At 52.1% G+C, this 14150-nt stretch overlaps 1 protein-coding gene across 1 annotated transcript in view; it reads right to left on the bottom strand.

Annotated features, from left to right (window-relative positions):
* Positions 1-10055: 10055 nt before the first annotated feature.
* Positions 10056-14150, bottom strand: part of NCOR2 (nuclear receptor corepressor 2) — a gene marked incomplete at its 5' end in the record, with an annotated part of 157478 nt that continues 153383 nt past the window's right edge. The window contains 3 exons of the mRNA XM_083874116.1: positions 10056-11417; positions 11536-11715; positions 13389-13616. Coding sequence (XP_083730242.1) covers positions 11242-11417; positions 11536-11715; positions 13389-13616 — 584 coding nt within the window. The 3' untranslated portion in view covers positions 10056-11241. The remainder of the gene's footprint in view (positions 11418-11535; positions 11716-13388; positions 13617-14150) is intronic.

Raw genomic sequence — 14150 nt, 5'->3', positions numbered from 1 at the left:
AGCCTCCAGGGTGGCTGCATGGGGCCTCTGGATGCTTGGCATGGTGGCAGGATGGTGGTTTCCAAGGCTGCCACTGCCAGCTGCCCTCAGCAGTGTCTGCTCAACCATTGGGATGTGGATCCAGTGCTGGTTTCCATCCCATTCCTTGTGGGAGCAATTCCCACTGCAGATCCAGCCCCTGAAAAACTCCAGAGCCTGGCAGGAACGTGGCTTGGCCACCACACTGCCCTTCCCCAGCTCTGTTTCCAAATCCCCTGGTCTGGTGACACTGGAGAGGAGCAAGGACCTGCCCCAGGGCCGTGCATCTTCTGCCAAAGCACTGAGTCTCCTTCTCCTGGCAACAAGCCCAGTCACAGCAGGGAAATTAATGCAGGAATGGCTTGTTCTCAAGTAGGATAAAGGGTCCTGGAATTGCTTTTTTGGGGTGTAAGGAGGGAGTTTTATGAGCTCTATTTTCTGCTTCTAATAATGATATTGGATCTAAACAGTTCCACGCCTTGGTGTCCACAACAGATGGGGAGTTCACATCTATGAGGATGAAAATGCTCATCCTGCCAAGCCTTTGATTCTCATCGTATCCTTCCTACCCTACAAACAGGCGGACAGCACATTTCTAGCATAAAAATATCCTCCTCTCCAGCTAACCACCTCCAGATTCCCTTCCCGAGCCTGTTCTGAGCCTGGTGATTAGACATTTCTATATACATAAACATTCAGATCATCTCCCCAAGGTTCTTCCTGTCTCACAAGCAAATCCTGAGACCAGCAGCTATTTGCAGCTCCTTGAAATACAAATAGGCTCTTTCCAAGCTGACTGCTGTGGTTGGGGCTCTCCATGCACCTCCCCACGCTCCTGGCTGCACCCTCCCATCAGAGGACCCTGAAATGCCCATCATCTCCTTCTCCGGAGACCAAACTGCTCCAAACTCTTGGTCTCCACTGAGTGGCTGCTGTTGATGGTGCCAAGGGAGACTGGGAAACACTTTGGACTGGGATGCAGCATGGGAGTGCCTGGGCATAAGGGAGGGATGCAAAACCACTCCAAAACCCACAGAAAACAGTGAAGGAATGAACAACAGACACACGGGCGTGCAAACTGCTTTCTCTTTGATGGAGGATTGTAGAAACATTACCTTCCCCTGGGGCTTTGCCGTGAAATAACCTGATTATTCATGAACCAGCCAGAATCATCAATCCCTCATTTATCATTTTCAACATAAATAACAAGGGCAGGAGAGGAACGCATCAGCAATAAACTAGCTGTAGATGTAGTGTTGAAATCTGCCCACATCCTTTAAATATGCCCCACTCACTGATAACAAAGAGGGATCCAGGAGACTCCTTGCCTGATTCCTGAGCGTTGGATTACAAAGGACACGAGCCAACACTCAGCTTTATGCAAGTGAAAGTCCATTTGGCGCTCGCGTGGGCGGCCAGCGAGGAAATGGCAGCAAATTTAAAAAAAACCCCCACATTTGTCTTGCTGACAAATGCCTCCAGGAAATAAAAGCCTTTGTATTCTTCTCTGACCTCTTCCACTCACAGATGGGTTTTGCTGTGCTTCCGACAGCGAGGAGGTTTTTTTTTTTAGCGCCTGCACTTCCAGGATATTCATTTTATCTGCTGACGAGCACGGCTTGGAAAAGCCATGATGCACATCATATTATGGGCCTGTTGTGGCCAAGGAGGATGGCCTTGGAGGGGCAGAATGGGGTTTTAACTTCAAGTCCAGCTGCTAATGAGGCATTTTGGGATGGCAGTGTCTCTTGGAGCACCCTTGGCTGGTTGAGCACTGGCTTTACCCTGAGATACACATTGACCCAGAGGAGAGAGCACCCAGAGCCACGCAGGTCCCTCAGTATCTGGGAGAGGAGTTGAGCATCCTTCCAGCTCTAGTCTGAGCCTGTTTTCCAAGTGGACTGAAGGTGGAGTGGGGCAGGGAATGGGGGAGCAGTCTTTGAGGCTCAGGGTGCTTTGCTAAGCAGAGCTCTACTCTGCCTCCAGCTCTGCCCTGAACTCTGCAAATGGGGCCCTTTCTGAGTCCCCTGGGACTTGTTCTGGCAGCACCAGCCCCGTGAGTGAGCCTGAGCCACTCTGTTAATGAGCCACGTGTTCCAAAGGCCTCCAGGCTTGGCACTGGCCAGCAGGGACCCTCTGGAGCCCAGCTCTGCTCACTGGCAGCCCAGCTCAGCACTTTCTGGGAAGGTTTTCTTTGCCCTCCCCCTGCCACTCACTTCCCTCCTCCAAGGGTCTCTCCTCTATGTGCACTCTGAAAGAAATGGGGAGAGAAATCACAGTGTGTTTAAACACTGCCTAATAGTGAAAAAAAACATCTGGAGAACAGCCTTGCCCTTCACAGAGAGTCCTCCACCTCCACATCTCCCAACAGGGAACTGATCCAGAAGGAACCCATCAGCTCAGCACTGGGACTAGCTCTCCCTGTGGGTGCCATTGGCTTGGGGACAGCAGCCACTGACCAGGGCACAGCAGCCACTCACCAGGGGACAGCAGCCACTCACCAGGGGACAGCAGGTACTGAGAGCCCTGGAGAAGTGGGTTGCTGGCTAAAGCCACACTCACTACTGGAAGATTTTAGAGAGTAAGGGAAGTTCAGCAAGGGGTGACTCCTTGCCCGTGCCTGTGCCTCCCATGCTGGCCCATCTCCCCCATTCCCCCAGGAAATGGGCACAGGAGAAACCTGCTTTATTCCAGCCTGTTTCCACTGAGGTTCTTCCAGCCAACATTAACACACTCTGCTTTACTTTCCAGCATGGCCCAGGGCAGAAAGCAACATCTGAACCTAATAAAAAGGCTGCTCTCCCCCTCAGAGACCCAAGAACAACCTCTACTATTTGGTTTCTCCTTCACCAGTGGATGGAGGAGGCAGCTCCAGCTCAGGGGTTCTGGCTGGCCTGAAGGGAAGCAGGATGTTCTGGCAGTCCATGGAGACTGGTAGCTTAAAAATTAGTCCACTGGGGTGGAGTTAGATGGGTTTCAGTGCTAAGGAGACAGTTGTGACTTCTCACTGGGGTATAGAGCTGGGGTATGAGGACTTGTTCTTCCCTTGAACAGCATGGTGCTTTTTTCCAGTTCCAAAACAATGAAAGCTGGAGATGGCTCTGAGCCAAGGCTCAGGATTAACATCCCCATGGGGGAAGCTCTGCTTTGGTCCAACTGGAATGCAGATCCAGACCTGGCACCCATCTTTAGGCACACACCAACCAGGTTCCTTGTGCCTGACCTCTGGCAGCTGCTTTGCTCTCTGGAAAGGGCTCAGGACGAAACAGCAGCAGAAAATACTCCTGGGTCCAGGGCAGAGCTGGATCAGAATTTCACAGCTGAAATCTGGACTTCAGCAAACAAACACCCCAGTCAGTGGAGTGCAAACCTCTTCAGAATCCCTGTTTCAGTGGAGCTGATTTGGGGCCCATCAGGCCACACTGTGCAGAGCAGTTTGAGGAACGTGTTGAATTAGGATGGAGTGTCTTCAACAGCAACCTCCTGGATGGTGCTGCTTGGTTATTTGCTCCTCCTGAAACCTTCCCTTCCTCCTGTGCCACTGGGGGCAGGAGAGGAACCCCCAGAAGCTCCTGGTGCTGCTCCTCTCCCACAAGGCACATTTTCCACAAATACTGACCTGCGGCCTTATGGAACAACTGCCCATAGGTCAGACCTCAGAACAACCCCCCCAGGGCTCCTGCTGGCTCCATGAGCCTCCTCAGCATCTGCTCAGGAGCACTGGGGCTGCCATGGCAATTAATAATGACTAATTTAGATGCACCATCATTAGCATGGTCAGCGTGGTCAGCATCTCCTCTGCCCTGACTTACCTCAGCAAACACTGCAACAGTTTTCTCCAAGCTGAACATGCATTTAGTCATCAAAGAGATTGCAAATGACTAATAAATATGAAAAGAAGTTGGGGAGCAGCAAAAATTTCTGGACCAAGATCAGTCTTTACTGACAACTGCTGCTTTTCCTAAGCAAAAGTACCCTGCAGAGTTTAAAACAGCATCCGACTTCAAAGCAGACAGCTCTCCAGATGGAGCTTACCACCCCTGCAACACCCTGTGCTTCATCAGGTTCCCTGCATTTACAGAGGGACAGTGGGATTATTTCCAAAGAAGGGAAACACAGCGGCCTCTGCAAACCCAGGGGCTCGGAGCAGTGTGACCCACACACTCCCCACGATGCTGGTGGTGAAACTGAGCTCTGGGCTGGCCTCCTGAGCACCACGGGCAGCCCTTTCTGCCTGCTCTCCTTTTACAGAGCCTCACCTGTCAGCTGTGTCTGCAGCTGAGGTGAACGTGGTTTGTCCTCGGTGGGATCCGGACACCCTCCAGTACTGGAAAGCAGGATCCAGAAAGTGCTGTGTTTGCAGCACAAGGATTTCACCTTTCAACTCTGTTTCAGCAGATTTCTAGTTCAGGGCATGCAGGCAGATGCTGTGGATTTCACAGGGGTGACTCTGGTCACCCAAGTGCCACAGGGGGAGGGACCTGCAGCCCAGCAGGGTCTGGCAATGTCCCATGTGCTGGTGGCTGCCCAGGCTTCACCTCCCCAGCCCTCCCTGCATCCCTATTAGGGGATTTCTCCACTGTGTGTCCATTTCAGGAGTACTTCTGCAAAGCTGGCTGCTTGGTTTGTTGGTTTGTTTGCTTGTGCTGCAGGCCCCCAGCCCCACTGAGCTCTTGCCCTTCAGTAACGCCAACACCAATCTCGGATCACTCCAGATACAACTGCTCCAACCTCCTGTCGGTGGCCAGTGATTTATTACCACTCCACTGCCTGGAGCCCTGACAAATCCTTTTTGGTAATTGCAGGAGGCCAAAAAATGAGAGGATAAATAAACCTGACAATTAATTCAGCTGTTACTCACACATGCACGTAGTGACACTCGTTCCCAAGTCTCCTATGAACCCAGTTCTCCCCAGATAACACAGAAGCTGAGCAGAGCTCAGCCAGCCTGGACACCTCTGCCCAACAGCCTTTCAGGGTCCCAGAGCTGATAAGAGCCAGGCATCCCACCAAAAGCTGCTCTATTTCCCTTCCAAGTTACTTGCCAGCCTGCCCCGTCTCATCTCCTGCCAAGATCAGCTCTTTAGCCCTCTGCATCATTATCACAGAGCATATATAATTTCATGGCAAATCACAAGAACTGATGAATGGCTATTTGGATTGCAATTGTCAGGAGAGTATAAAATGCTTCCTGCTGTGCAGAGCCCAGGAACAGCCTCTGGCCCAAGGCTCAGCTGGGGGAGTCCCTGCTCTGCTGGGGCTGCTGTGTGAGGGCTGTGGGCCACCATCGTGGGAGGACACAGGGCTGGGTGCTGCCAGCACAGAAGTGTGGTATTCTGGTGTGATTTGTACCCTTTTAAAAAAAAAATCCTGCCCTGCTCATCGCTGGACACCCCAGCTGCATCACACTCCCCTTCATCACCCACAAGGCAGCCCCAGGATGGTGCTGGTGCCCAAGGCAGTGTCCTGGGGTGCACAACAGGGACAGCCTCCACTTGTGCCCTTTTCTCCCTCTTGTCACTCAACCTGGACCAGCTTAAAAAAAACCCCAAAACAACAAAAACAAACAAACAAAAAAAGACCCCCAAACAAAACCATCTTGTTTTAATTCTTTCCAGAAGGAAAAAAAAATTCTAATCCTGACTAAACACTAATTTGTCACCAAAAAGTGACAATGCTCCTCCACCTTCTCAGCCTGTCCAGGGCAAAGGTATCAAGGGGTATTTTTTATCTTCCTTTTTCCCTCCAAAACTCCTGTCTGCCACTTAAAATACAAGCGAGTGTGGATTGTTGACATCTTTTTATTGCTGGTTTTCAAAGCCATCTGCATTTGTCCCATTTCGTTTTCATCTCTTTATGTAAGAGCTTTGCAAGTAGACCTAAAGTTACCCATCATTAAATTCTAAGTGTTGGCCTTGAAATAAGAGTTTTCCCACCTTCTCTTTCTTCAGCATCAGTGTGAATTATTGACTAGGGAGATGGCTGTCAGCCCTTGTCAGCATTTAAACCCTGATGTGAGAGGTTGAACAGCTCCAGCTCCTGTTTGTACTGGTTATTAACTTACTCTAATTGCCTTCAGAGTGGAAAAAGCCTTTTCCATGAAAGTTTTTCAACAAAATCACTGGTCTCAAGAGAGCTTTGGGCTGATTTTTAAGAGCCAGCAGTATCTGCCTGGTGCATTGCCATGGCAGCTGGTTGCTGGAGGAGCACACAGAGACAGGAGGAGGCAGATTTGGTCAGTGTGGGTACGTACTTGGAGGGGTTTTCAGAGGGTGTCTCAGCAATCCAGGTGATCCAGGGTGAATCTCAGCAGCATGGAGAAAAAAACCTTTTGGATATCCCTTGGGCAGACAAAGCAGCCAGGCAGTGCTGGGAGAAGGCAGGGATACACCTTGGCTGAAATGCTCCTTGCTGTGCTCAGGAAAACAACATTTGTGTAAAATCCATTTCTAAGCCCCAGGAAAGGCAGGCAGCAGAAGGCCCTCAAACCACCTTAGAGCCATTCAGTGGACTAAATTCCATACAATAATCAGTTAGTGCTCATGCAGAGCCATCCCCCTCAGCTCAGTGGCCCCCACCTCAACCACCCCCTCCAGCAGTGGGAAGTGCTCCCCAGCCATGGCATCACTGTGGGAGGGGGACCTGGAGACTCCCAGGTGAAGTTAATCACACCTCATGGGACTAGTGTTGGAGGTAAAGCAGCTTAGACCCACAAATAGACCCCAGGGCTTCTTAATTAGGTTTCACTTCTTAATTAGGTAGTCACTCATTAACTTCCCCCAATTCTTCCTACAGTCCTGGGTGAATGAGACAAGGCTCTAGGGGTGCTCCCTGTGCCCTCAGTGCCTGCTGCCACCACCCCTTGGTCCCCTCAGCCCACTGTACCTTGGACACCCCATCAATGCCAGCACAGGGGTCCCTTTACCCCCCACCCCTCACCTGCTGCCCCCTGAGCAGCTCATCCTGCCCAGGCTCACACACACCCACGGGGCAGGAGCTGCTTCCTGCTGCCAAAGAAGTTTGGGGGTTTGGGTTGGTTTGTTTGCTTTTTTATTATTTAACCAGCACGGCAGTGGTCGCCCACTGTCCCCCACCGCTCAGTAACACCGAGCACAGTAACAGTGAACAAACCCGTCACCTTTAGCAGAATAAACCCCTCCCCTCTGGAGCAAGCCGTGGAATTATTTACACCTGGTGGTCTCTGCACAGCCTCCCCAGTGTGGTACAAGTCCCTCCACAGCAGCTGTGCACAGGCTGGGTACACACAGAGAGGTTTTCCCCTCCCCAATACAGTTCAAGAGACAAATCGTCCAGTGATTGGTTTGCGTTTGTACAAGTTACAAAGTTGGTAAACATTAAGTTTAAACTCGGGGGTTTGGAATAGTTTTAATGTGAGTTTCTCCTGGATTGCACAACTGCAGCTGACAGCACGAGGAGGTGCTGCCAGACCCTGCTGTGAGATTTTGGGGTGCCTGGGGATGCCTCGGTTGGGAGAATGAAGACCAGAGGGGGAAACTCCAGAACCTACATGAGCAGCGCCTCCTCATTTCCCAAAACCACACTCCCCTGGGTCAACATCTGAGCAGGTAAAGCAGGGCCATCCCTCTGCAGCCTCCAAGGTCTGGGGGGGGGATCCCCACCAAGCTGCTCTGGGCCTCCTGCCCACACACTGCCAGCTCATTGATCTGACAGAAATTAATTAACCTCCATCATGAGGATGCTCTGCTCCTGCACCAGAGCAAGGGGACCCAGAGCTCCCCAGTGGGAGCTGCTGCTGCTGCTCTAGGGCTCAATTCAGAGTCCCTCCATCCCCGTCCCTGCTTCTGCCAGCCACAGGCAGCTCCAGGAGGGGTTGGGGTGTGGGTGGTGAGACCCAGCAAGACAGAGAGTGGCAAAACCAAATAGTGCTGTGGCCAAGTGTGGGGCTGAGCTCTCAACAAGGGGGGCTCCCCAGGAGTGGGATCCTACTGGAGCAAAACCCACCTGTCCTGGCCTCAGCTGGTCTCCTGCATCCCTGGCTGCTCCCCCAGCCTAGGGCAGGCGGGATGGGGATACATGGCACAGCCAGGGCCATGCAGAGCTCCTGCACAGAGTTGGGAACATCAGCAATGTTGTCATGTTCCCCTGCTTAGGAACAATGCCAGAGGATCCCACCGAGCAGGGGAGTGAGGCTGCTGGAGCCCTGCAGTATCTTGGTGTCACCAGTGTCACCCCAGCACCTTCACAGCACTGTCCCCTCCTGCCCAGCAGCTGGTGGGGAACATCTGCCCAAACATCCAGCCAGCAGCACTGAGCACAAACCCCACTGGAACAGGGATGGAACAACCTCACCAATACCTTACAACTCTTCTGCCACACTCATGGCACAGCCTCAGGTATTGCTGTGCTTTGGGCTCCTGGCCAGCCCCAGCCCCTCACCTGGCACACATGGAACACAGTGGAAGTGAGAGAAGAGAAGAGAAACAGCTCCGGGGTTGGCACTGAAGGGTGGGACAGGCTCTTCTCTCTCCATCCCACGGCTCTGGCTGCTGCCCACGCTGCTGGTGAAGGCTGCCCGTGGCTATCAGGGAGTGCAACCCAGCCCTGCCCAGCTGGGGCAGAGACAAGGCAGCTCTGCAGCTCCTGCCTGCAGCCCCTTCCTGATGTCCCAACACCCTGCAGGGCTGCAGGGTTGGCATGGGATGCCCGTGTGGTGAGAGACCCAAATACCACCCCAGCACCTCCATCCCTGCTGTGCTCACTCCAACTGCTGAGAGCAGCAGCTGCACTGCCCTTCTCTCACCCCTCTGGCCACATCTCAGCCCTCGCTGGGTCACTGGCAGGGTTTGTGGTGCCACTGTGCCAGCTCTGCAGCCACCAGCGCCTTCCTGGACATCTGGAGACACCAAGCAGCACACAGTATTGCTACTGTGCCAAGTGGGAACTTTATTCTTTTCTTGTGGTTGGGGTTTTTTTCTGTTATTTTTTTCTGAATCAGCTAAGGAGGCGGCTTTGAAGATGGGTCAGATTTGGATAATTCTTTTTTGTTGTTTCCCAGCAGAATCTGCAACATTTTAATAGCTTTTTTTTTTTTTTTTTTTTTTTTTTTCCCCCAGAGATCAGCTCTGTGAGTTTGTACAGCTCAGAGCCATGGAGACACCAGCAGCAATAACCTGGGAACGCAAAGACTTTCCACATCGCTTGTGCATTGTCTCGGATTTTTTTCTTAAAAAAAAAAAAAAACAAAAAAAGAAAAAAAAAAAGCACAACAAAAAAAGACACAAACATCGATGAACATTTAAAAACCTGTACATTGTAAAAAAAAAACCAAAACAAAAAGAAATAAAACCCGACAGAAAAAAAAAAAAAGAAACAACAAAACAAACCCCAAACAAACAACAAACACCATCATTCTCTTGCTTTGAAATCAGAATCAACCTGGGAACGTTGCAGGGGGAAAAGAAAGATCCGTGGGGAAGGTGACGGTGCCTGAGCCCGCGGGGCTGCCGGGGGCAGGGCTGGGGCTCCTCTAGCGTATAGAATGCAAAGCATTTAATACATTTTATTTTTTTTTCTTTTCTTTCTTTTTTTTTTTTTTTTTTTTTTTTTTTTTTGCCATTTGTTTTTTTTTTTTCCCCCCCAGAGCGAGAAAGCGGAAGTGAATGAAAAAAAGTCTAATATTTTTTGTTCTTTAACCATGTAACTGCAGATATGAGCCAACATCATGGAATGAAAAAAATAATGTAAAGTAGAGCATTCGTGTGTATCACAAAAATACAATAAAAACTTTTTTTTAACTTTTTTGTCCTTTTTTTTTTTTTTTTTTTAAAGTTTCCTGTGAACTCCCTGCCATGCTGGCCTCCTGCCCACTTTGCCCCTGCCCTGGCCAGCTTGGAGGGCTCTGGAGAATCAACGTCTACAACCAGCAAAGGTGTGTGTAACGGGGGGCCCTGCAACCATGGCAAGATTTTTGTTTGGTTTTTTTTTTTTTTTTGTTTTGTTTTTTTAAACTAAGTACATACATTCTCCTGACTCCCATAGATAACTTTGATGGATCATTGTTACCTTTTTTTTTTTTTTTTAAACCCTTCCATACAATGGACAAATGCATCAAAGCCTGCATGTAAGAACAGAACCTCTTTTACAGCATGTAATACTGTGTTTTCAGTCCTTCCTTGCGTAAAATATTGACATAATTCACTGAAGGTATCAAAAATATACCCTGTAGACCAATACAATTTACAATTGCCTTTTCTCACCATTCAGAAAACAATGCACTTAAAGCAACCGAGTCCCTTGGTGGGCAGCATTGTGAGCCAGCCCGGGGACATCCCATCCCTGCCTGCTCCGAGTGACCCGGGATTGCTTCCATCGAAGGGACCAGGATTTTTTTTCTGGTTTGTGTGGTTGTTTTTTTTCTTTAAGAAACAGCTCGTCACTCCCTCCCCTGCCCACTCCTCCCAGCCACGTTCGAAGCGTGTCGTCGAGGGGCTGATACACGTCTTGAGACATGGGAATTCTGGGTCACCGACCCTAGGGACGTTCTGTCCTGTTTCACTTCTCAACCGTTCCTTTTTTTTTTTTTGTGGGTATTTTTTTTTTTTTTTCATCTTTTTCTTTAACCCTTTTGCAATTCTGAGGCACATCCCCATGGCCGGGTCCAGGGGAGAGCATCCCACCGGCCGCTGCCAACTCCGCAGGAACATCCCACAGCCCCCACAGCAGAGCGTCCGAGTGGCCCTGGACAGACACACAGCCCTGGGATGGACACACGGCCCCAGGATGGACACACGGCCCCGGGACGGACACACGGCCGCTCACGGTCCCTCCTCATCTCTCGAGCGCGGGGTGTCACCGCCCAGCACGGCTGCCAAGATCGAAGATGGGTTCCTTGGGTTTTGTCTCGTTAAGGCTTTTTTTTTTTCTCTCTTTTCTTTATCAGACCGAAGAGGATGCAGAAATTTCCAGATGTTGAGACAGAAAAAAAAAAATAACCCGGAAAAAAAAAGAAAAAAACCAAAAACAACAAAAACATTATCCCCCACCAAATTGGCTGGTTGGGAGGGAAGGGAAAAAAAAAAACCAAAACAAAAATAAGGAAAAGGGAAAAATGAAATAGCTCTGCTCCTGCATCTTCGCTCATGAGAGCCGGCGGGGCCGGGGTGGTGTGAGCGCTCGCCCCGGGTGTCCCACTCGCTCCCCGTGCCCCACGTTTGGTCGCCGTCTCCCTGCCCCTGGCTCCTCTCATTCACTGTCCGAAAGGGTTTCGTACTGGGAGCAGAGCAGGGGCTTGGGCTCCTCGTCCCAGGCGTGGTGCTGGCTGCCGGGGGTGCCCTGCGGCAGCGGCGCACTGGGAGCCGCCGTCACCACCCCGCTGGGGAGCCGCATGGTCAGCGGGTTGTAGGGGAACGGCGTCGAACCTGCATGGGAAGAGGAAAGCAGAGAGTCAGCACTGCGGGGTGGCTGTTCCCCTGTTGTTCTCCTGAGCCTTCACAGAACCCTATGGTCCCTTTGGTGACCCATCCCATCCAGCCCTACCTGCGGATGACGGCCTGTCCTCCCAGACGCGGTTGGTGAGCGGAGTCCTGCGGTTGCAGTCGCCCTCCGAGTGCACCGAGGAGACCGAGGGCGGCCGCTCGCCCGAGGACAGACCCGGCGCCGGGGACTTGGCCTTGCGGCTGTTGGGTCTGGCAGCGATCTTTGGCTTCCCCCCTCCTCCTGCAAAGAGAGGAACCTGCTTGTCACCCGGCTCACTGTGACAAGGGCTCAGGGGGTTGGGGAAGGGGGTGCGGGTTCCCAGCGCTTCCCTTTTAGGAGCTTTGCAAAAATGGCTGGTGGCAGGAGGAAAGCTCGCCCCGGGCTGACAGCGGGGAATGGTGATGGGGCGGGTGGAGGAGGGTTCTGTCCCCTCCTGCGCTGCTCCACTTTGTGGGGCGATGCCACCAGCTGTCCCACGGAGGGACGTGGGGCAGGACAGGCCGTGTGGCTTTGGCCATTTCCCTGCAGGATCTGCTCCTGAGGTGGCTTGGGGCTCAGCCCACAAACACGGCTCACGAATACAGCTCCATGCCCACATGCACAGGCCGAGATCCCCCAGGAGCTGCCTGGGTGCTGGAGCCCTGAGCACACTCCCCGTTCTCATGGTCTACATGGCCAGGATGGTCTTTCATCCCTCCTTACAGCAGAATCCCCTGGGGATGTTTAGCCAGTTTTTAAAAGGTTTGAAGCCAGAAGGGCCTCTGTCGGGCAGGTGAGCCCGGATAAACCAGGGGGAGCTCCCCAAGAGGGAGGGATGGATGGGCTCTGCATCCCACCCTGCCTGCCCAGCACCAGGCAGCCTCCACCAGGCATGGGGAGGCACAGCTGGAAGAAGCTGCTGGTTTCATGCAGGAGCCAGAAAAGCTTTTCTGCAAAAAGCTTTAGAGTGCCTGGTGTTAGCTGGCCCAGAGAGCTGTGAGCTGACCTGCAGGAAGGTGCACATGTGCACCCAGGATCTATTCCTGAGCCAGGGGCTCTGTGCCTGGATTCCAAGGGTGATCCCTGGCAGTGGTGTCATGCTCTGTGCAGGGCACTCGCATGAGGAGGCAGTTTGCCCTTGTGTGTGGGGGACAAATGCTTCCCCCATCCATCCCTGGTCCCCCTCCTCTCTTCCTTTCCTAACTGGGGATTTGCACAACCACCCTCTTATCTCTGCTCAAGTCTCCCCAAAGCTGAGCAGACCCTGCCATGGGGCTCTGCAAGCCCCACCAGGGCCCATGGGGCAGCTCACTCTCCCTGCTCTCCTCTCTTATCACCCCCCAAGCATCACTTTTAGCTCCTTTACAATCTCCCTCTTGTTCCAGGTGCTCCCAGATCCCATCCCTTGATCCCAGGCTGGATTCTGCCCTGACACCCCCAGAGACTGGAGTGGGGAGGGAAATGCCACCCTGCCCTGTGTCCTCCACACCAGCCCTTCTCAGCACCTTCCCCTATTTTGGCAGCAGCGATCCCACTGGGGTTTTACAGACAGTTGGGGCTGGCTATTTAAGTTTATGTCTTTGATTTTTTGGTTGGGGTGGGAGGGGGTCTTCCACCCCCATAAACTTCTCCATTGTGTAAAAAAAATACAGGAAAAGGAGATATTAAAAACCAACAAATAGGGAAAGGAGCAAGTCAGTGGTTTAGAGAAAGCAACAGCACCTTTAGAGACTATTAAATTAACATCAAACAGGATTAATCAGCAGATCCACAAAGCTCAAAGCTGGGGGGAGGGAGGGGAGAAAAGAAAACCAAAATGAACAAAAATGGGGAGGGGGGGGGGGAGGGAGGAATAAATCCCCCTGTAAATGGGGAGATAAAAAAGGCTGAGAATTATTAACACAGAGAGAGTGAAGGTGGAGAGGGCTGCAGACCTGGCAAGGAGCGCACGTCCTCGTTTCGTCCATCAGCAGGAGTTATGGGCATAGCAGCGGGCAGGCTTGCACTGGCATTCAGAGAGTTAAAAGCATTGGCACTGAGAGGTGAGCGCTCTTCCCACTGCTCGTCATATTTACCCATTAGGGCTTTCCTAATTATTGCCTCCAACCCCATGTTGGTACTGGAATTCTCTTGGACCGACTGGCTCCTACAACTGATTAGCCCTGGGAGATACGGGAGAGGGAGGAGAGAGGGGATGGGAGATGGGGGGGAGCCAAATGAGAAGAAAGATGGGGGGGACGGGGAAAGGGGGAGAAAGGAGACAAGGGAGAAGGGAAGAAACAAACAGTCAGCACATTCTCGCAAAGCAACAAACTTTGTCATCTTGTTCTTTAAAGCGCTGCGATGCACCCGTCCTCCTCCTCCTCCTCCCGCTCCATCCCGCCCCGGGGCTCGGCGGGGGCTGGCGGGGTGATGGATGGGACTCACTCTGGGTTTTGGGAAGGTTCCCAGGGGGCAGGGGACAAGGGTTTGTCACTGAGCCCCAGGGAGCATCTGCAAGGAGCAGGGACTGTGCTCCCAACCCAGCCAGGCTCGGCACAGGGGCAGGAGGAAAGTCATTGGGATGTGAGGTCTGTATGCACACAGAGCAAAAGTCAGTGTGCCAGGAATTTGGAGGCTGGGGCCGTTTCCCATAAAGGAAGTGTCAGGGAAGGAAGAAGGAGTACCCCACAAAAACACTTGATGAGAAAGACATG

This window comes from Zosterops lateralis (genome assembly GCF_965231275.1).
Source record: "Zosterops lateralis genome assembly, chromosome: 17".
NCBI classification, from domain to species: Eukaryota; Metazoa; Chordata; class Aves; order Passeriformes; family Zosteropidae; genus Zosterops; species Zosterops lateralis.
The sequence above is the reverse complement of the archived record's forward strand: the minus strand, read 5'-3'. Positions and strand labels throughout refer to the sequence as shown.